A 20424-nucleotide genomic window follows, 5' to 3' on the forward strand; every position below is an offset into this window, starting at 1 on the left:
AAAGCAGCCTTTCTCTTTAGTTCTGAGAAAAAAAAAGTTAACAAGTCGTGCTTCTTAGATGAGCATTAGTCACCAAACATGCGTGGTCTATGTACGATACTGACCTATGACGATCGGAAGTTCAATGTATACTCCTTATCATCTTGAAGCATAAAGAAAAAAGCGAATATTTATAGAAATATCCCAGGGTGCAGCGCACCCTCAATTTCTGGGACAGAAACATCGAAAGTGTTTGCGATGGTGGAGTACCTGGCACTTCATTCAGGATTTAAGGTAGGCATAAATTGGTGTTATAACCACAGCTTCGCATACCATATCGCAACTTGATATCTGCTCACGGATGTTTTCCTCTCATTTCGTACTGTGTACCTTCTGTGTTTAACACGCACAGCCACAGTTCAATGATTCCACGCTGTTGTCTAGGTGGAAAGGCCACAGTCTTTCCTACACGTGTTGAGCAAATAAAGTTTCCCAATAAGTCAATCTCGTGCACAGCATCGCTCAAGAGAAGCAATTCTCGGGCGACGAACCGCATCGTCAAAAGAGAAAGCGAAGCGAATGGGCGCGCGCTCACTGCTTCATTGATTCGCAAGAGAGCCAGTGCAGTCTGTTTTAATTTTTATATGCATATAACAGACACTATGACTTATATCAGGACTTAGCGCATCTGTTCGTGCGGCGAGGAGTTCATCGATGAACTAAGGGGGAGTTCTGGAGAAACTCATATCTAAAACGTTTGAAATAAAAAAACGTGCACGATAAATATACAGAGCAATTTTGTTTCTAGAGCGCTGACGTGCTAGTTGAGGAGAAATGGACTATGTCTTTATACAAACAGCACTGAGCGCAAAAAGAGATTTTCGATGCTAATAAAGCCACTAGGGTTCATTCGATTCGAAACTGTTCCGATTGCTGTCACTGAGTGATAAGACTGAAACCAACGCTTATTGCAGGCATGTTTTGTTCAGCAGGAGTGCATAGAAATCGTCTGCTGTAGCTGAGCACGTTTTCCATTACTGTACCTGACGGCTGCTGTGAAAAAAGTAACACATCAATTTACATCAGTCCTATCTCGATCCCTTTGCGCTTCAGCAGCACTACTTCACTCTCACAAAAAAAAGTGTTTCCTCCCCCATCCTCTCAGCTTATATTTATATGCGGGTATGCATACACATTGTTTAATTAGCAGGATGCAAGCCTCCCCGGTAGAAGTTAATATCCTCAAGTCTATCTATTGTCGAGTATTTGAGTATTTTGATGCTTCTTTGGCACTAAGAAAACGCGTTTATTATTTAGAAAGTTGTTTACAAACAAAATATATATCATCTCGCCCCGAATAAAGCTTTGCGACGTTAATAGCATCAGAGTGTTGGAAATTGAATGGTTGCTCTTCTGAATGAACTGCGCACGCGTGGGCACTGTTTGCCTTCCGAAACATCCAGAAAAGCTAACGCCGGTATTTGGTATTTTTCTTAGTCTGGATTACAAAAAGCTGTTATATGCATCAACTTCGCAAACACTTGGGCGTGATTATCTGCTCATAAAGGTTTCCTTCATTTGCTACCAATAGTGTGATGTCCCAAATCAAGCGGTGTCTTCTTGCTTAGCTAGCATAGAAACTATTGTTACGTCGAAACAACGCATGTTTGAAAGCGCCGTTGGCAAACATTTAAACGCAGTGCCACCGAGTGAAGAGTTACTTCCGGTTCTGCGAAAAAAGCAACGTTGGCTACTACTACGACGGCCACAAACACAAGTGCTTCTCGACCTTGGAAGAGGAGCACTACGTGTGCTACTCCGGTCCCAACCGGTTCCCCACCAAGGAGGAGTGCCACGAAGCGTGCGTCATCCCCGCTGAAAACTATAAGGAGCTGAGGTGCAAGCATGGACGGGACTTGGTTCCCTGCGACAGTTCACACCTGAAAGTCGAGTGGTGGTTCCACCAACTCAATGAGTAAGCCACGGGAAATATTTTGTTTCTTCTTGTGGTCTCCTTACAAGAAAAATAGAGGCAAACTAGGGTCATACTTTTCTATTATGCCACTGCTGCACGCTGTCGATTTCACGATTCATCATTTGGTTGCTCCAAGCATGCACCTGCTTTTTAAGTGCATATGAAATTATTTTCGGGGTGTCTCATGTACATTCTTCAAATTGCTTTTAGGAATCGTGACCTCACACATGGTGTGCCAGGTGTCGGACTCCGTTATATGGGTGGCCTTGTGGTAGCTAAGAAACTATTTGCAATGCTGTGGCTATGATGCCGAGGCTCAGCCGCCATCTTGAATCTAAGAGGAATGAAGAAGTGTACAAAAAACCGGCAAATATAAGCAGTAAGAGCTAACGCTCGTATAAGGCAATAAGAGCACTATCAGAACAGATAACGTGACGAACTGAGTGACCTAATACCTCTCTAATTTTGTTCGATTACAGGAATAGAGGTAAATTAAATCGCAAAATCTCTCAAGATATTTAAGTCATTCCATACGCAGTGCCTGCCACAGAGAGCGCTCCAGCAAAATTTAGGTTTGGCTTTCTGCTTACTTTTCAGTCGTACGTGCAAACAATGGCCATTTGTCGATGGCAAATGCCCTCAAACCACTAACTGGGTGCATTATTTTCGGAGCCGGGATGAATGCAATCAAGCCTGCATCGGAAAGTCTCCGCGACCGGCTGGATGTGATATGCCGACTTCCGGTGTCGTCTGCCCAGAATCGCTAATGAAGAATCCTTATTTCGCGTTCAATCACTCGGACGGTGTCTGGAAGTGCCACAAGGCTGACATCTCCACAATAAAGACGCACAGGTGCCTCGAAGAGAAGCGGCGGTAAGTAAGTGCTCTTGTTTTTTTTTTATTGAAAAGCTTAAGCGTAACGGTATTATATGACTGCGTTTTAGCAGAATAATGGGTCTAAAGCATGCGTGCGCTAAACGATAACATTAAAATTTGCGTTAACGTACTATTTTTTTTTATTTCAGCGTTGCTGCTTTGCGTACTTTATATGGCGGCGTACTTCCAAGTGAGAGATGCTCGCTTCAACAAATTAAGAATTCGTTTAGATCCTGGTTAACGCCACCAATTACGAATCAGTTTGTCTGCCTTGAGCTCTGACTGGCTTTACTTAAGTGACCGACTGTAGGCTGTTATGTACCGGCCCTTTTGAAGATGCTATCTCGATTCTTGCCTTCAAATCCTAATGGAGCCTCTAGCTGCTCTAACCTAAATTCAGTAAGATTTCAAATTATCTAGTGTCGAGAAGTTAACCGTGCAAACCTTTCCACCTATTGCCAAGTTTCGCTCGAAAAAGCACCGACTACGCCTACAGAGTCACACTTCTCGAAATTGAAATACATTGTTTTTTTTTTTTTATTGTTAAGACCCCTGGATAACATTTCTTGTTGATGGAGTGATGGAGGCGAAGCGCAAGCCGCCCGTGTGCTATGTGAGGTCAAAGTCTCATGGTAGTCTTTTTGTCCGGATACCTCCTATGCTGCATCCCTCACTGCCGATGTCACTTCATGGCACTAAACTTTTAGGCCAAGCCCAAGCTAAACAGCTAATTATTCCAAGAACCGGTGTTGGTTTTCTTAATGATCACTTGTCCATCACTTTGTTCTCAGAAATATCATTACCTAGACTTCCTTTCAGTCTGTTTTTTTTTTCAAAAGCATTATACAAAACGGAAGCATTATGATACAAGCCGAAAGTATTGTCTCTTTAGCTACCATCCTATCTTTTAAACAACCCGGAATTGATTACACTTTTACTGAAAGTCCCATCATGTTGGTACAATGGTTACTGCGCTCGACTACTGTTAATGCGGGATGGAATCGCGCTGACATGGCGACCACTTTTCGATGGAGGCGAAAAGGAAGGCGGCCGTGTGATGTGCGATGTTTGTGTACGTTTAAGAACACTAGGTTGTCATAACTTCCTGAGACCTCCACTACGGCGTCTCTCATAGCCTGAGTCACTTTGGGTCATTACACCCCAGAAACAAAACCAAACAATATCTTACAATAAATTAATATATAGCAGGTAAATTACCATCTGAATTATACTTCTGATAACCATGCGAAAAAGAATGTGCTGCTGTTACGCTTCAGAGAAGTTTACCGATTAGTACAGCTTGTATCGACAAGAGATTTCCGAGACCTTCCGAGAACCCTTGGGATGGTGAGTTTTAGCGCAGCAGCACTAGTACCCGCGTTCTTTCAAAACCTCGATGTCAGAAGCAGATTTCAGGTGTCCATAGAAAGTGACATATACATAGTGCGCCTTCCCTTTATAACAACCAAGCATTAAGTTAAAAACATATCCACCTCCTGTCGGCCTCCTTCACTGGCCATGAAATGTATTTGCAAAACTATGTCACAAAGTGTGATTCGTATCCAACGGCATCGCCAATAAAACATTATCTTAAAAAATGACCGTCTCCCTGAAGCACATGCAATGTGCGGTCTTGAAGCATGGCCGCCTGATAAAACAGAGAATTAACGTTTAATAACTGAGGCACAGCAAACAGAACCCTGTCAAAATGTCCTGCTGCTGCACGATATTCAGTGATTTCAGTTCAGTTCAGTCGTTCAGTCGTGTCCGACTCTTCGTGACCCTATGGACCATATCACGCCACCCTTTCCGGTCTCTCAATATCTTCCTAACATCACATAACTTCATCTGCAGTGCCACGAGGATGACATCTATTCATCGCGTTCGCTGCCTACCCCTTCTCCGGCGACCCTCAACCTTTCCCAACATAAAATCTTTCTCCAGCGACACCTCTCTTCTCATCAGCTGGCCAAAGTAGCTGAGCTTTAACTTTAGAATTTGACCCTCCAATGAGCAGTCAGGGTTTATGGTCGACAATATCGACTGATTTGACCTTCTGGCAGTCCAGGAACTCTCAAGAGTCTTCGCCAGCACCACAATTCAAACGCGTCAATTTTTCGGCGGTCAGCCTTTTCCACAGTCCAACTCTCGCATCCATACATCACAACTGGGAAGACCATAGTACGAGTTATACGGATCTTGGTTGGCAGACTAATGTCTCTGCTCTTTACTAGGCGGTCAAGGCTAACCATTGCTCTCTTTCCCAGAAGAAGGCGTCTCCTAATTTCATGGCTGCAGTCTCCTTCCGAGGTAATCTTGGAGCCCAAGAACAGAAAATCTGTCGCAGCTTCCACTTCTTGTCCATTGATGCTCCAGAACTTGATAGGGCAAGACGCCATGATCTTTGTCTTTTTAATGTTCAGTTTAAGCCCAAACTTCTCACTCTCTTCTTGTACGCGCATCAGAAGTCTCTTGAGTTCCACTTGACTTTCCGCCATTAAAGTGGTATCATCAGCATATCTAAGGTTGTTGATACGTTGTTGATTCAGTGATTAGGTGAGTTAAATTATTTGTATTTTTTTGGATCCTCTAATGGAAGGAAACTGCTATCGGCCTGTCTTACTGACATGTTACACTAAGCAGCTTTCATGGGGTGTAACAAAAACTACGCTTAGAACCAACCAGAAACTTTCGTTTCCGTGGTCTTTTCAATGCCGTTTTTGTGACGTACCGTCCGTGCTTAAAGAAGGGCGACGTAACGCAGGTTCAATACGGAAAAGGCCTGCAGAGAAACCTGCGAAAGAGGATACAGCCTACAACCAACCCCTCAACCGACCCCTCAACCAACCCCTCAACCAACCCCTCAACCAACCTCTCAACCGACACCCACAGGTGACGCTGCTTCCACACCACCAGTAGTCCCGGAGACAGAGATTAAGCGGAGGCAGATGGTAAGCACTAGCGATCACTTCATAGTTTAATAAGGCGAATGCCTTTCTATAGGATCATGGAACGAAATCCCGTGTGCAAGAGTTGTGCACGAGATCTGTCATATTCATCGAGATTCCACGTGATCAGTTCATGCCCAGTTCTTGCTAGTGTTCCTGCCATCTGCAATGCCGCACTTGAACACGCAAAGGAACACCACGCGACAGGAGCGATTGTGTTCCTTCCAAATGCACGTGCCGGAAAGATATCAAGTGTGGAGATGATATAGAGTGGAGCGAAGCACTAAGAAGCCTAGGGTACAAATGGAACTGTCCCAGCTGGCAGATGCAGCATCAAATATAAGTTATATTCTAGTAGTAAATAAACCCCCTACTCCTCTTCCAGAGGCCTGCATGCCCAAGAGGGTAGATAGTGAGGCTAGTTGAAACAACAAAGTTATACTGAACTAAACTCTCACTATATATTTCCGGCTTTAACTACTTCAGTGCACCTGGCGACTGAAGCGAACTGATATGTTTATAAAAGAATGACTCCTCTGGTGCATGTATGCGGCGCGATAAGATGTGCCGGTGGCTGAGTTGTAATGTGCAGGGCGTTCTTCTTTGCCGGTAGTGGTTCGAATCGCGCACGACGCCACGAATGTATTTTTGTTTTTATTTATAAACGCTTCTATATATAAGGCAGCTTGACAATTGATATTAATATTTTTACATATTGCAATACCTTCTAGCACCTATATATTTTAATGTTGATCTCGATAAATATTGACGTCAGGATATATTTTTAAATTCAAATCAAATCTGGCAACCTTTTAATATTCCTGAATTTTGGCTTATTTAAAAATAATATAGAGGAAGAACGGACAACTCTAGTGCCTACCTTTACCACAAATGAAGAACAAGGCCTGGATAATATATACAAAAAGTTACAATGGCAGAAAACTTTGAGTCGTGCGAGAATGTAGCGCAATTTTCTGTAATTTTCTGTAAAGATCTGTAATTGACAATTTCCAGGACAAGCGCTAAGCTTTATATTTATTTTTATAACATCAAACAATATAATACAACACTTTTTAGTCTGTAGCATTGCTAAGGCACTGAGGATTCTTGACAGGGATTTTATAAAGATTGAAGATGATGTTTTGTTTTTTAAACTGGCATCAAAGTTCCCCCCTTTTCTGTTTCCAAATGTTGGGTGAGTTTGCTGCCTTGTGGGGAACACTTCTAGAAATCTAGAGCTTTAGTGTTCTTTTAAAAATAAGAACGAAACCTGTATAATAAATAGAAAAAGGTTTGGTGCAAACAACTCGTCATCATCATTGCGTCACTCCTGGAGCAAAGTTTAGGGTTTACTAAGTCAACTGCAAGAAAAAAACAGGTTTCTAATAGTTTTTGTAAAAACAGATGTTACATAGATTTGGTGAATAAAAGGCAACAGACGACAAGATATTAGTGCAGAAGCAGCAAGTCTCCAAAATTTCCACTTTTTGAAATGGCAAAAACATCGCTTTCCATTTCTATCTGTATATGACTTCTTTTCCAGGAAACTACACCATATCTTGCGAAACTAAGGTTCGTTCCATCGTTTCAAGACATTTGCACATAAAATATAAAAATTTCGTTGCATATAAAACATGTTCAAGGGACCTTGATTGCCGTTCTATCTGAACTCACCCTGCTATATTTGCTTAGATTTATCGTCGCATAGTAAAGGGCTTCTACAGAAAGCTCCTCTAATAATTGTGAAACAAAGGCTCCAAATATAGCGATCGTCTTGGTGTTCAATCTCTAGCGCAGCCGTCTATATATGAGGCACTACATCGTTTCATATTTGGGTCATTGAGCTCAAAAAGGAATTTCGTATATTAATGAAGACGACAAGGATGCTTCCAGTTCAAAACATTAGCGCTCATAGCAGTGTTCATAGTGGGCCTGATTTTCACACAGATCTCTGTAAAGTCACTCACTTGCAACAATTTGCTCCTCGCATAGAGAACTTCTCGGCTGCTTTAAAAAAGGGGTGCGTCCATTCGCTCCTCCTATCACTTCCGCTTCAACCGGAGTGTTATAAACACATCTGCTCCCCACTCCCTTTTACTTGTCACAACAAAGTTGTATTCATTCATATAGGTACACTTCCCCACCGGTAGACCCAGTTCAAAGCTACACTCACTCCAAATTTTCTTTAACTTAAAACCGATGTTCTATCTCTTGCTATGTTGGTGTTTGTTCTGCAGCCCAATTATTTCTGGCGGCTTTAGACCTGTTAGGCTCCTTGATCACTACCTGAAAGTAAATATTCATTTAGCTCCGTCTCGCTGATCTCATGTAGAAAATGGCCTAGACGTGAGCACTGTTTGCCTTTCCAAACATCCGGATATCCCAACCCCCATAATACCTATTTCGCCTTTTTTCATGATAAATGTTCCCTTTTGTATTAAAGCATTTTTACTACAAATAGGACGTGGTGATCTTTCCAAGCAGGTCTGCGTCCATTGAACTCCCTGATATATCAAATCAAGCGTGATGGAGTTGTTTAACTATCATTAAAACCCAACTTGCGTCGCTGCATCACATGACATAAAGCGCATTCTGCGCAAATTTCAACGCAGTGCCACCGGGTGAAGAGCTACTTCCGGTTTTGCGAGAAGAGCAACGTGGGCTACTATTACGACGGTCACAAACACAAGTGTTTCTCGACCCGTGAAGAGGAGCACTATGTGTGCTACATCGGTCCCAACCGGTTCCGCACCGAGGAGGAGTGCCGCGAGGCGTGCGTGACGCCTGCCGAAGGCCAGAAAGGCAAGGCGTGCGAATTTGGACGGGACTTGGTTCCCTGCGAAAGTTCCCACCTGAACACTCAGTGGTGGTTCTACCAGCTCAATGAGTAAGCCACATAAAATATGTTATCTTCGTCTCAATTTATGAAAGAGAAACAGTAATCGGTCGATGCTGTTCACTTCGTTATGCTTTGTTTGCTAGCTTCGATAATAACTTTTCAAGGGCGTGCATATAATGTTTTCTGTGTGTCTTAATAACGTGATTAAAATTGCTGGCGTTAAGACTGCGAAGCATTCACAGTAGTTTTAATGGTGTCCTGGCTACTCTGGCACGCATGGCATGCTGCGAAGCAAATGTTTTTTGTTATGCGCCACATGATAATTAGGCTGCTGATAATACGCAAGAAAGTGCTAATCAAAAATGATTATCCTGGTGTCTAAGACCAATGAATGCAGTAGACCCATCTGCTCAGGTGACAGTGACAGCAATGTAGTGGTTTTGATGGCTCACTACTTTTTTTTTTTTCAATCTGACGAATAGAGGTGAGTTAAATCTTGAGGAGTCTTTCGTTCGGCAAGGCAGCCAATAAATAACAAAACTTGCGCGTAGGTTCACGCATTAGTTGCCCTACACAGAGGCTTAATAAAAGTGGGATCATGCCTTAACGATGCTAACATCTTCTTGCTTTCCAGTCATTATTGCAGAGAATGGCCTTTTGTGGATGGCAAATGCCCGCGAACCGAGAACGGAGTGGATTATTTTAGGACCCAGGCTGAATGCAATCAAGCCTGCGTCGGAAGGTCACCGCGACCACGTGGATGCGATATGCCGACTTCCAATGTCGTCTGCTCCGACTCGCTAATGGAGAATCCGTACTTCGCGTTCAAATACACTGGCGGGGGCTGGCGGTGCCACAAGGCCGACATCGCCACGATTAGAGATCATCGATGTCTAGAAGAAAAGCGACGGTAAGTTTGTTTCGTTGTTTATTTTTCCAGAGAGTTATCTCTACTGGGTCCATTCGTGAGTTTCGCTTTACTCCGCATTATTCCTGGACCTCGTACCTCACGAGTTCCACAAATGGTGACACCTACTTGTGGTCTGCATGTTTCATCTCACGCTGCGCTGCAAATAACGTCATCTTCATCTTTGCGGTGTGCAGCAGATATCGTAGTCTTCATGGTCTTGCCCTGGCACGACAACATGGCGTCTCACCACAGCCGATCACGCCTCGTGTAAACCTGCAACATACTCTCGCGCTGTGCACTAAACACCTGCGTCATCATGAAATTCTATCTCTGCTGCTCCTTCATTTAACATCGGCAAATACGCCCTACAGATAGGCCATCACGCCAAAGGCAGCCATGCCAGACAGGCTTCCAAGTCCATCAGGAGAACCGAGACTAGACCCTTTGCGGAGAAGCTTACCAAGCGCAGGAACATGTCAAGTTCAAAGTGGCAGCAGTGACTGCGGCTGCAGCCAATCGATAACGGTCGTAAAACTGGGTTCACGGACCACTGAAGTTTTATTTTTTTTTTCCTTTTTACGCCGTTGCCGCGAACTCAATACTAGAAATGGCACAGTGCTCTGCATGGCTGCCGTGTTACTTGTAATTCTAGAGGTTGAAGAGGTTTCGAAACAGTCGTGCGTCGTTAATTGAATCATGCAAGCTTTTCTGCCGATGGTAAGGTTTCATACAAGAGAGCACCCTTTCCGGTTAGAGATTCAAACAAAATCCTTTTCAAAATTAAACAGCTCTCGTTCATGCTTTCTATAAATTATAAATAATTTTTTGTGTGACTCATTAACGCCCTTCGTGGTGAATCTGTGGTTAAGAAATCGACTGCCAAGTCTGGAGACGCAGGTTCGATTTCCACCATTGTGACTGCGTTTTGATGCATGAAGACCGCAAGGCGCCTATGCACAACGTAATGTCAGGGCACGTTAATGAATTCAGGTGGTTCAAATTTCCGCTGCCCTTCCTTGCGGCATGAGTCACTTTAGGACGTTGGACCCTATAAACAAACCGCTAAATAGCCAAGAGATGTCAGACCATTCAAAGAGTAGCGACGAGCGCCGCACTTAGTCTTGTAACACAAAAATATACCAAAGATGCATTGATATATTTTATTCATTACTATTCTAAGAACGAAGAATTGATTACGTTAGACTGCAAAATCAATGAAGCATAAAATTGAAAATAACATGTGAGCCCTTATTTCATTTAAAATTGTAACACTTTTACTCAAATTAATTTTCGCAAAAGTTTTTCGAGCCCTTTACCGCCGCCAACTGGCCTAACATGAATGCTTGAGTGAGTGGTTTCGATGAATATTAGAGCTACTCAGCGCTGACCGATAGATCCAAACATAATGCTAAGTTGGCTGCAATCCACTGGCTATCGACACCGGCACAAAACATATCTTGTAGCATTGTCTTAGGTAATACGGCAAGCTCTGAAGGGTGCGAGTGTCCATCCAGGGCGTATGCTGGAGCCTTCCTCTTAATCGTGCTTGCGTCGGAAGATCTGTAAAACTATAGTTATAGTGTGGATGACAAGATACCCAGAGTAGCGGTTGCGAACGCTACGCTTCAATGTTCATTTTCAAAGCGATCCCTACACTAACCGAGCAAGGAGGTTTCTTTAGAATTTGGATATCCCCCGTGCCTGTCCATTAGCCTCTTCGTCGTGAACCATAGCAATATGAGCGGGGCAACTTTTTATGAATGCCGCGATTGAAATAAAACATTAACGTCGTATCGGCAACCTCTTTCTGTGGTGTTTTCGAAGCGCCCTTCGCTACCTGAAAGCCCGTTGTTAAAAAGATGTCAACGCAACGCAGGTTCGATACAGAACAGGCCTGCATAGACATCTGTGACCGAGGGTATACCCCAGAACCGGAGATAGCGATAAAACGCCGGCAGATGGTAAGAAACGAAGACGGCTCAACCGTTCTATTCTTGTGTATTTTTCTCCATTTACGGCATTATTCTAATAAATGAAATGAAGGTAGACCAGCTTTCACAAGGGGGTTATATTAGGTGACTATACTCAGCGGCCTTGTGAAACGCTATGTACTAGATGATGGCAACCACCTCTGCGACTGTTTATTCTAGCTCGTGGTACAAAAACATTGCTGTATGAAATGCCTGAAGTTATGCTGAGAGAACAAATCCAAACATTGCTGCTTGTATGAATATTCTACACTTCGTCAGGCAGCGCAGATAGCAAATATTTAAGCAGATATATTATTTATTATTATTTATTTTACAATACTGTGAGCCTTTCTCAGGCTCTGACAGGAGTAGAAAAAGAAGTATAAACAGCAGGCATAGTGTTCCAAGGCAGCAGGGAAAGCATACAGACTACACCGTGAATAACACATCAAGGTTGAGGATATGACAAGCTACGTTAAGACTCGTGAACAACAAAGAGGGCAGTGAAACAACAACACTACGACAATGACATTTCTTGAAAAAAAGATTCAACGCTGGCAGAAAAGGCATCAAGCGACACATTATTCATAAACTGGTGGGGCAGGTTGTTCCATGTTTCTATGGAACGGGGAAAAAATGAGAATTTGAACAAGTCACATTTAGAAGAAAACGGTCTTATACACATGTCATGGTTAATTCTCTTAGAGCGATGATAAGGCGGCTTCAGGTACAAATCTTTATCTATGTTGATGCAATTGTTATATAGAAGGAAAAGATATTTCATGCACGCAGTCTGTCTCCGGCATTCCAACGTCGAAATGCCCGCGCTTTCACGCAGATGTGTCACACTTTCGTAACGTGAGTAACGGTTATATATAAACCGGAGTGCTAGGTTTTGAATTCTTTCCAGTTTTTTGTTCAGATAAGATTGATGAGGGTTTCAAACTATTGCACTGTACTCAAGAATGGGTCGTACTAATGTCTTATATGCGTTTAGTTTTACATGTGAGGGTGCAGCTGATAATTTCCGTCGTATGAATCCAAGTTGTCGGTATGCTTTTGTGCATTGTTATCGATATGAGATTCCCAACTCAATTTTTCCGTGATTGTTACTCCCAGGTACTGAACTTCTTTACTGCGTGTCACAGCAGATCCTGATAACAAATAAGTGAAGTAAATGGGAGTCTTCTTCCTTGTTATTGTAACAGATGATGTTTTGCTGACATTTATTCTCATACCCCAAGTGTCACACCAAGAGGCAATGTTATTCAGTGTTAATTTTATATTATTTTGGTCATCTTGTGAACGAACAGTAGTATATACAACGCAGTCATCTGCAAACAGCCTTAATACAACATTCTGAGTTACACAGGAGAAAATATCATTGATGTAGATAAGAAAAAGTGTAGGCCCTAATACGGATCCCTGGGGAACGCCTGAACAAACATCCAATGTGTCTGATTTAGCATTTTTTATTTCGACATATTGCGAACGGCCTGAGAGGTAGGTGACGATCCACGAAATTATTTTTGAATTAATACCAAATAGACTGAGCTTCTCAATTAACTTACAATGCGGAACAGAGTCAAACGCCTTTGCAAAATTAATAAACACTGAATCTACCTGCAGACCAGAGTTAATGGCAGCCGCAAAGTCGTGTGTAATCTCAAGTAGTTGAGGAGTTGATTGAAATGAAAATCAGCCAATGATGCTTCCTAACGTATTATCCTAGTCACTGAGCACTTACTCGATAGCTAAGACGCTGATGTCGGCGTTCGAAAGTCACACATGCTTTCTATGATAAAGTTAAGGCTGTGAGAGAAAGAAGCGTAATTTTTTGCTGTATCTATCGGTAGAGTGCGCCTTCAACTTCGGCAGTAAAATCATCGAATGTGTATAGTGACATTGACTGTCCAATCTGCGCTATGCCTACATCATTCCATTGAAGGCAATGCATACATGCTAGTCCACGTTCTGTTGGCATAAATATTTTATCAGATTGTGTGGAAACAGTTTTAATCACTAGCGTACTCCTGTGGTGTCGCGCAGGACAGCGCGTAGCCGCATATGATAAGTAACACACATAGTTCCAGCTGGTGATATCGACTTGTGGGGGCGAATATGTAATCAATAAAAATGAACTTTTGTAGTGGCTTGAGATGAGTTATCTACAACAATGATAGGTATAGAGTCTTAGAAGCATAGATGGTTATTGACGAGGAAAATATGCAAAGAAAACAATGGTCGTCCGAGAACAATAGCCTGATAGCGGAGTATAAGACTACTTTCGGTCAAATTGCACCATCCTGTGCCGTTAAAGTGATTCAAACAATAGCGGCGCGCAATATCTGCACAAAATGGCTCGATTTCTGCAATATGTAGCCACAAATGTACCGGGCTAAAAATTACAATATTGTATAGTCGCAATGTCATTTTTAGACGCCGTAATTTTAAAGACTATTCGCTGTTAGTACTCTCCCCTTCGCATTATTTGGAAGTAAAACTTTCTACAAAAGGACACGAGAATATTTTTAAATCTTTTGAAAGTACCTGTTCCACGTCGAGGTGTCCATTTGCCTTGGATGACAGAATTGTGGAAGGAGCTGAATATGTAGCAGTGAAATGAACTCCTGCCATAAAAGCCTTAAATGAAATCGACTTTTTGTTCTGCTCTGGTGAGGTCTTAGATAGAATATGAAATTATCATATATATATCTATGCTGAGCACTGGGCACGGAAGGAAATAATAGCCTCATGTGGGTGCGGCCGCGCAACGCCGACCGCTTGAGTTAGTAGCGCAGCTCTCACCCTAGTGTCACGTGAGGTGTGACGTCACAGCGTCACGTGGGTGCGGCCGCGCCACACTGAAGGCTCGAAACGTAGAGTAGTATTGCTTTCGCAATAAAAGAACGTGAGGTACAAAGCACATGACCTTGGCAAGGGCTACTGCATGGGTACCTCGGAAAGAATGAGCCTCGCGGAGACCCGAGTGCCGAGTTGGCACACGCTGCAGAATGTGGGTTCTCAAGTGGAAGAAGGCGACGGCGCGGTAGATTGCCTTCACAAAAAGGCAAGCCAAGAACTGCATTTGCTGATTACAGGAATGCCAATACCTGAGATTTTGAGGGAGACTATAGGGTTATGAGTGCACTGGTATGAAGAGTGCTAGAGAAGGAGAAGTTCGCACTTTTTCGGAGCAGGAGAGATAACAGATGTAGCGAGGAAGGCGTCGTTAGGCTGTCGCGCAGGTAGCAAGGTATGTTGCACATGACCCGGAGAGACAGACGAACACCAGAATGATGTCATCGGCGTAAATGGGATGAAGGTCGGGATTTTGTGCTAGTTGAAAGGCAAGAGGGGAATAGCCGCACAGGGGCAGAGGAGGGGAGTGCTTCTTGAGGAGTTTCTCATGTTAGTTGGTGGGTACTCGAATACGAGTCACTCCGTTAGAGAGGAAGGAATTGAGATAAGAGTACATGCGGGAACCACAATCAAGAGAAGAAAGTTGCAAGAAGATGTGGTCTGCCAGACCCCATCGAAGGTCTTGTTTACATTTACAGATGCCAAAGCAAAAACTTGGGTGGATGAGTGTGACATAAATGAGTTGTGTAGAAACAGGAACATGCTCAAAAGTATGCCTATAAGCAGAGTACATATCACATAATCACCAAAATATTCCCGGTATATCTTATCCATAAAATACTTATTTATCACGGTATGAAAAAATGCTTGTTGTAGTTTGCTCTGCTGATCATTCTTTAAAAACGTGTACAGTTTACAGTACAGCTTACCTGGCACAAAATCCGGAGATCGCAACGCCGGTAGTAAATTTTTGGCCTCTACAATGCGATAAAAGCAAAAAGATAATAGCTTTACCGTGCCTGGGACATAGTTATCTGGTCACGAAGCCATCATATTGCTCCTCTAGATGTAGCTTCAAATCAAGCCATAACATCTTGCTTTGCTGGCACAGAAACTCTTACGTCAGAGCAACGAACGCATCAAAACGCAATTTCCGAATACTTAAATGCAGTGCCACCGTGTGAAGAGCTACTTCCGCTTCTGCGACAACAGCAACGTTGGCTACTACTTCGACGGCCACAAACTCAAGTGTTTCTCGACCCGGGACGAGGAGCACTATGTGTGCTACTCCGGTCCGAATCGTTTCCAGACCGAGGAGGAGTGCACCAGAGTGTGCGTGACGCCTGCCGAAAACGACAAAGGCCTGAGGTGCACGCATGGACGGGACTTGGTTCCCTGCGACAGTTCACATATGAAAGTGCAGTGGTGGTTCCATCAGAACAATGAGTAAGAGGAAACGAAAGTAATTTCTTCGCCTCAGTCTCGTTTTATTATATTAAAAAGGGAGGTCAAATTTTGTATTAGGATGATAGTGGGATTCCGCGAGTGACTGACACTGCGCCTTTTCTTTCCTGTAAACAAACTTATAGAATGCCGGTGAACTTTGATGCGTTCAATGAAATGCTGGTTGTGTTCGATGTTGTTGTTGTAGATGTACGAAAAGGAGAAGAAAATGCAAGGTCCTGCTACTGGCTCTGTAGCTGAGCCAGCTCCGTTGCCTCGTGCGGACAGAAGAGAAAAATCGAGAAGAAATAAAAAGAAGAGGGAGAGAAATACGCGCGCCGCAACAGCCATTGTCCACCACCGAAGCGGTGGCGAGTGCAATACCGGACTACAACAGATAAAACTGGTTGGTTTGTGGGGTTTAACGTCCCAAAGCGACTCAGGCTTTGAGAGACGCCGTAGTGGAGGACTCCGGAAATTTCGACCACCTGGGGTTCTTTAACGTGCACTGACATCGCACGGCACACGGGCGCTTTACTTTTCGTCTCCATCGAAAAGCGGCCGCCGAGGCCGGGATTCGATCCCGCATCCTTGAGAACAGTAGTCGAGTGCCGTAACCACTGCGCAACCCCGGCGGAGACGAACAGATAAAACTTTGGTGGCAGGCTAGCCCCCGCCGCAAGCGGTGGTGGTCTACTACCTGTTCCAACCCCGTAGGGCCAGGAGCAGCCACCCTCCCAAGAGCGCGCGATGTACCGTCATGACAGGTCTTGACGTCACCAGGCGATTCATGCATATACGAAGCTGCCCCAAAGTTTCTCAATGCCGCATTCTTGGCATGCCTCTGCATGCCGCCAAAAATGTCGGGGCTCTCCGTGCGGCTGTTGCTACCTGTCAGTCCGTCACCCGTTTACTTCGCCGAGTTGTGAGACGGTCCTCTGGCCTGAGGGAAGCTCACGCCTGTCGACTGGCTCAGCCGCTGGCTCTTAACAAATTTATTTACTTTATACCATATCTTTCATTCACCCAGGGCCAGCTAGACACACTTGCAACAGCTCTTCACGGCCTTTATAAAGCTGCTCTTTGTCTTCCCATAACCACTTCCACTGATAAGCTTTATGCCACCGGGCTCTTTCATCCTTTTCGCAGTCTTCTTTCTCTTCACCGTGACAGACAGATAGCTCGCCTCTCCGGCACAGTTCATGGACGCTGGCTTCTAAACCAGGCTAACATTTCCCCCATCCAGTCAGTCCCTCTGCCAACTCCTTCCCCTCGAGAGGCCAGAAACCTCCGTATACTTCCTCTTCCAGCATATATGTCGCCGGTTCTGCATGCTGGCCGCCGACACGCTGCTGCCTCTCATCATACTCCGCCCTTCAATACCCATGGAGTCGCTTACACGGATGCCTCTTATGTGGCTCCTCGCGGGTTCGGAAGCCAGATCCTCTTTCATCCTCGTCTATCTACCCCTGTCACACAAACTAGCGGCCCCTTTCTCCACCCTCCGGATATCATCTCGCTTGAGGTCCTCTCCATCATTCATGCAATTCAAAGTTTCCATTCTCTCCCACCTGTGCCTCAGTATGTTATATACACTGACTCCCAGGCTGCTATCCGTGCATTCAATCTAAAAGTCTAACACGTCATCTGTCCACGGAGCTCGAGGTTGCACTCGTTGCGCTGCAGCCCTGCCCCGTCTTCCTCCGATGGATCCCTGGACACTCGGGGACTGACGGCAATGAGCTGGCGAACCAGCTCGCCCGTGAAACTCGTAACCGGGCACCGTTCATCCCCTGGCCAAGATCCTTGGAGGGCGGGTCGAGAGTGTCTCTTCGCGCCACCATCAGTGAATACTACAATACTGCTAGCTTATACCGCGAGCTCTAACCCGACCCTCATCCTAATCTTTCCGTTCAGGAGGCTCATATCCTTCGGCAAATACAGTTGAACACACTCATAACCCCTGCCCGGCTATATCTCTACAAATTCCGTCGCGATCCATCATGCCCCAACTGCCCTTCTCCTTATGCCAACCTTTCACACTGCCTATTTTCATGTCCGGTTGCATTGCAATCGGGATTCTTTACCACCTCCTCCCATACTATCTGGACCTGGGTGGACTGGCTTGGTGCTGAGGGTGAAGAAGAACAGCGCCTGCTCGTCCAGCAGGCCATCGATCTATTAGGCACCTAAGTGTTGCGCCTCAATAAAGTCTTGTACTACTACTACTACTACTACGAAGCTGCCTCCGCCGAGCGTCCGATCCAGGCGTCCGTGCGGCGCCTTTCATTTGCCTCTTCCGCGAACGCCGCACCACAGAAAACAGAAGCAGACCCAGATGTCTAGGATGCGTTAGTACAGCAGGCATCAACGGCGTTTGAAATTGATTTACAAGATAGAAAGGGCGGTAGCTGTCACAATTCTCCGCGGGTACATGTACCAGGCCGTAAAAGAAGGACCTCATCGCACTTTAGGGGTCCAAAGTGCCATCTAGAATTTTTTTGAAGCGAAAGCTTCACTAAGCCAGCTTTTAGAGCCTTTAGCGCCACGGAGTTTTTTCACCTTAAAGGCAAACCTGGTCACCTTAAGGTGACTTTAAGATCAAACTCCAAAATTTCTTTTCCCAAGTGTAGCAGACACTATTTTTTTTCTTATGCATCAATGTACAATATACAAGAAAAATAGAACATTATCTTGACCTCGTTAGGTTTAGGTGTCCACAGTTCTGTGGCGTTCACTTAGAAGCATAAGGCTCCTTTCCCCAAAACCTAATTTAAATCTGACTACTATGCCAGAGTATCTGGGTTCGATCCCGGCCAGGTGGTGGTGGTGGTGGTAAAACTTTATTTAGTGAAGACCAAGCCCCGCCGGGGTGGTGCAGTGGTAAGACGCCAGACTACTGTACCGGAGTTCCCGGGTTTGAACCCGACCGCGGCGGCTGCGTTTCGATGGAGGCGAAACGAAGTGGCGTCCGTGTGCTGTGCGATGTCAGCGCACGTAAAAGATCCCCAGGTGGTCGAAATTACTCCGTAGCCCTCCACTACGGCTCCTCTTTCTCTCTTTCCACTTTCATTCCCACCTTCCTCCCTTCCCTTACGGCGCGGTTCGAGTGTCCACAGAGCAAGTGTGACAGTTACTGCGCCTTTCCCTTCCTGTGAACCAATTATTATTATTTATTTAGTGAAGGCCAAAAAAAACATAAAATCATGTTGCCGCCATTTCGTGGGTGTGTTTCCGGCTTCTGGTCGTGGCCTCTGAGTCATGCCTGGCAGCGAATTCCGCTGCTCAGATCGTAAGCTGCTGTTGAATATGCGGCTCCGAGCTCTCCAAAGTAGCCTCCCATAGCTGCGGGCTGTTTATTTGCCAGTAGACGGGGGTAAGTGCGCCGGACAATAGTACAAAATGTGAGCATAGTCTGCTTGGGGAGAGCTGCAAAGCGTGTATTTTGGCGAGAAGGCACGGGGGTGAATAAGAGCAAGGCGTGCAGGGGAGAGAAAAGTGTGGGCCTGTAAATCGCGCCACGTATTCTGTTCGATCTTAGATAGGGACTTGTGAGGGGGAGGGAGGGATAAGCGGGAGTTGCGCTAGTGGAGGGTAATGTTATGGAAGGTGAAGAGGAAGTCCCGCGTGTCCATCCCGGAGTGGAGGTGGCCAGCTCGGTCGGTCATCTCGCGAGCGATGGAGTTTACCGCCTCATTTACAGGGTGCCCTGCGTGAACCGAAACCCAGAAGAGTTGGATAGGACGGGAAGGGGAGGAGGAGTGTCTAAGAATGTTGAGCGCAGAGGAAGAGATTCTGCCCTTTGCAAAGTTGCGGCCTGCGGTCTTAGAGTGACTAATATGAAAAGGGCCGGTGTGTTGGCATTGGCGAGGGCGATGGCGATGGCTGCTTCCTCTGTGGCCGTGGAAGTAAGGGCAGAAAGAGTGACGACGGAGAGGGGGGTTTGTGAATTAGAAACAGTGGCCAGGGCACAAGCGGGGTGCCTGAGGTAGTGTGCCGCATCAACATACACGGCGTCAGACCGTGTACCGTACTGGCACCAAAGGGTGGAGGCGCGGGCAGATCAGCGAGCGGCATGATACTCAGGGTGCATGTTCCTGGGAAGGGCTTGATAGTGAGCATGGAGAAGAGGGAGCTGAGCAAGGGATCTGTGACACAGACAGGGCAGACATGGGTCAAGCGAAGGGAAGAGGGGCTCTGGCCGGGGTGGTACGAGATAAACGATCGAGTTGTGCCACGCGATGGGCCTCCACAAGTTCTGAAAGAGTATTGTGGACGCTCATCGCCAGTAGACGAGAAGTGGGGTAGAAGTGGGAAGCCCGAGAGCTGACATCGGCTTGGCGGATGAGACGGTTGACATTGTCTTTCTTGTCTCGAGACAGAGACAAGGGAGGTGACTGCGTTTCGATGGAGGCTAAACAAAGAGACGTCCGTGTGCTGTGCGATGTCTTCGCACGTTGAAGATCCCCAGTTGGTCGGAATTACTAAGTAGCCCTCAATTATGGCTCCTCTTTCTCTCTTTCCACTTTCACTCCCACCTTCCTCCCTTCCCTTACGGCCCGATTGAGGTGTTGTTGCGACTGAATGAAGGAGGAAAAGAAAATGCATGGGCCTGTTATTGG

At 45.3% G+C, this 20424-nt stretch overlaps 1 protein-coding gene across 1 annotated transcript; it reads left to right on the forward strand.

Annotated features, from left to right (window-relative positions):
- The first annotated feature begins 237 nt into the window (after positions 1-237).
- Positions 238-15809, forward strand: LOC146198943 (papilin-like). Its single transcript, XM_084592008.1, has 9 exons — positions 238-273; positions 1680-1954; positions 2434-2441; positions 3379-3462; positions 5723-5781; positions 8391-8665; positions 9252-9527; positions 11404-11488; positions 15531-15809. The coding sequence occupies exons 1-9, from the start codon at positions 238-240 to the stop codon at positions 15807-15809; spliced, it is 1377 nt and encodes a 458-aa protein (XP_084448134.1).
- Positions 15810-20424: the final 4615 nt, after the last annotated feature.

This window comes from Amblyomma maculatum, chromosome 2, assembly GCF_055883805.1.
Source record: "Amblyomma maculatum isolate TAMU_Amacu chromosome 2, ASM5588380v1, whole genome shotgun sequence".
NCBI lineage: Eukaryota > Metazoa > Arthropoda > Arachnida > Ixodida > Ixodidae > Amblyomma > Amblyomma maculatum.